The sequence below is a fragment of the Pundamilia nyererei genome, unplaced genomic scaffold (assembly GCF_000239375.1).
Source record: "Pundamilia nyererei isolate P.nyererei 1_Seehausen unplaced genomic scaffold, PunNye1.0 scaffold00038, whole genome shotgun sequence".
Lineage (NCBI taxonomy): Eukaryota > Metazoa > Chordata > Actinopteri > Cichliformes > Cichlidae > Pundamilia > Pundamilia nyererei.
In genome coordinates this window covers 69,741-72,265 of record NW_005187439.1, presented here as the reverse complement: position 1 = coordinate 72,265, position 2,525 = coordinate 69,741, and the positions used below count along the sequence as shown (strand labels likewise).

The 2,525-nt window shown below is 47.2% G+C and overlaps 1 protein-coding gene across 1 annotated transcript in view; it reads right to left on the bottom strand.

Annotated features, from left to right (window-relative positions):
* Positions 1-2,525, bottom strand: part of dapk1 (death-associated protein kinase 1) — a 42,418-nt gene that overhangs the window by 29,649 nt on the left and 10,244 nt on the right. Inside the window, exon 4 of the mRNA XM_013910189.1 lies at positions 63-192. Within this exon, the coding sequence (XP_013765643.1) occupies positions 63-192 (130 nt within the window). The remainder of the gene's footprint in view (positions 1-62; positions 193-2,525) is intronic.

Sequence of the window (2,525 nt, the reverse complement as noted above, 5' to 3'; positions counted from 1 at the left end):
GGTGGAAAACAGAACAGTGTCAGAAACACAAAGCCCCGTGTGCACAGCTGTGGGACACTGACCTACAAACTCTGGAGTTCCAAAGATGTTTTTAAAATCGTTGCCAAAATCGATCTTGTGGGCGAGTCCGAAGTCGATGATCTTGATGCGCGGGTGAGGCACTGAGCGGTTCAGCAGCATGATGTTCTCCGGCTGCAGAGGAGCAAAGAAAATTCATCAGCCGAACCAGACGGGAACTGGACTTACTCACAGGCTGGACTTATAATTATTATTATTTATAATCTAATAATTCCTGAATAATCAGGCCTGTCTCATCTTAAAGACTACCTGTTATCCAAACAGACGCTATGAGTATTTAACAGTAAATGGGAGGCGGAGCCTTCAGCTGTCAGGGGCTCTCTTATGGACTCAGCTCTACTTTCAGGCTTCAAACTGTCTTTGTTGAGCAAACATGTGCAGCTCTGGACTTCCTGTGATTTTCCATGATGCACACAACACTTCTCCTCCTTTCACTCCACATGTGTTTACATTCAACAGCTGCATGTCATCAACCTTTATCTCTCACACAGTTCAGGTTGTCTCTCTGCGGTTCCTCTGCAGCAGGCTGGTTGCCAGACAGTGCTGCTGACACCTGATCGTCTCTCTAATATTGACCTTTCAGGGAACTGTTATGAATCGACTGTAAAAATCTAACTGAACTGAAGCGATTAGACAGAGGAGGAGGTGACATTTCCATAAAGCACGTCCATCTGCCCGCCATGATTTCAATGAAAAACAGCTCAGACGTCCAGAGACAGAGCAGACGTGTGCAGGAAACACAGCGTGTCCTGTGTGTGCAAATAGAGGAGGAGGCAGGAGCACACAGGAAGAGTCTGGCAGGAAGCAGGCTCATCAGGGATGGAAATCCCATGCAAATCATGAGTGGAAACCTCTCGAGGAAGTGGGAGAAAGGATAGAAAGCCAAAGACGAGCTTTAGACGAGTCCGCGTTCCCTTCAGGTCTCGTCCTTTCAGCACGATTACGAGCCTGGGATTCAGTGCGGGGAGGAACAGATTGGCTGTGGGCAGCGCTGACAACAGCTCGCCCGCTCTGTTCTCTGCTCCACCAACAGCGCTGTTTATGCTCATGTTTATGCTGGAGTGAAGGAAGATGATCCAATGTGGGTTACAAGCTGTTCCAGGTCTGCATCGTGTGGACACCTTACACCAGGAGCAAAGTGGAAACTGCGACAAGGCGGCGAACGCAAACACAGACACGATCGGTAAACACAGACAGAGCCGACGCGTCAGAGCCGAGTTTTCATTTCATATACTTTCCAGTAAATGAGCAGGTGACTCTAAACGATTATGGCCTGAATGATTATACGCACCGAGTTCACAGGTCACGTTACGGTCTCTAACAGCTGATTGGAAAAGAAAACTTTTGCATTTCCTTATAAAAGCAGCGTAAACAGCCTCCAACTAAAACTCACAAAACATCTTATGAAGCGTCATATGACCAGAACACGGGTGGAAATATAAAAGACGCCTGACTTTAGTGGGATCAGTAAGTAAAGTATATTAGATGAAGTCTGAAGCTGAGCAGTGAATACCGGCGGCTAATACGCGGAGCGGAGGCTGCGGTGCTCGGTAAAAGCTCCGGCATTGATCACGAGCGGCTGAGCTCAGAGGTTATCATTATCTGCAGGCCTGAGGCCAGCGTGTCCCAAACTGTGATGTACGAGGACACCAGGACGCCACGCAAGTGGAAAACTGATCAATGATAATGACGAGACACAAACAAAGAACACTCACAACCAGAAACACTGGAGCTCGTCCAGCAGGGAGGAAACATAATGTGCTGCACCGTGCCGAGTGCTTCCTGACCTCTGCTCGTCCCTCTGGAACACTGTCCACTAACAACAGAGACCTTAAACAACAGATTAGTCATGACTATGAGCCCAGAGACACAGAGAGAAACCAGAGTGGTCAGAAAGATGCCACCGTATCGTTATCAGCGCTCCAGTCAGCTGACGGTCAGGAGCAGGACACTCCGAGGGTTTCACTGAGACACAAACACACGAGCGTCATCTCCCAAAGTGTTCTTAGAAAACCGTGACAAACCTTTGGTTCTCGTGTTTAAGGACGTTAATGAGACGAATCCCTGGAAAACCGAGACAAACTATTGAACATCACACAGCCAGTTAGTTAGCATGTAGGAAGTGCATTTGAAAGGCGCGCTCACTCAGACACGTGGTTTGTGTCTGAGTGCGTTTATCAGGGCTCCAGTTTGGTTTTTATATGTGCACAGTTTTATTTATCGATGGCACACTCTAAATGTTAATGATGGTTTCAGTCGTTTTATCCCAACTAAACATGAACGGATCCGTTTTCATCGTCAATTTTCTCTTTATGTTTGAATATTTGGCGAATCTCCTTCTGTTTCACTGGACAGCGTCACAGTGTAGAGGCAGGAAGTGGAAATCATCTTAAAGCATACATATATTTCCCGACACAGCAATGAGCCAAGATCTGGAAAAACCTGGA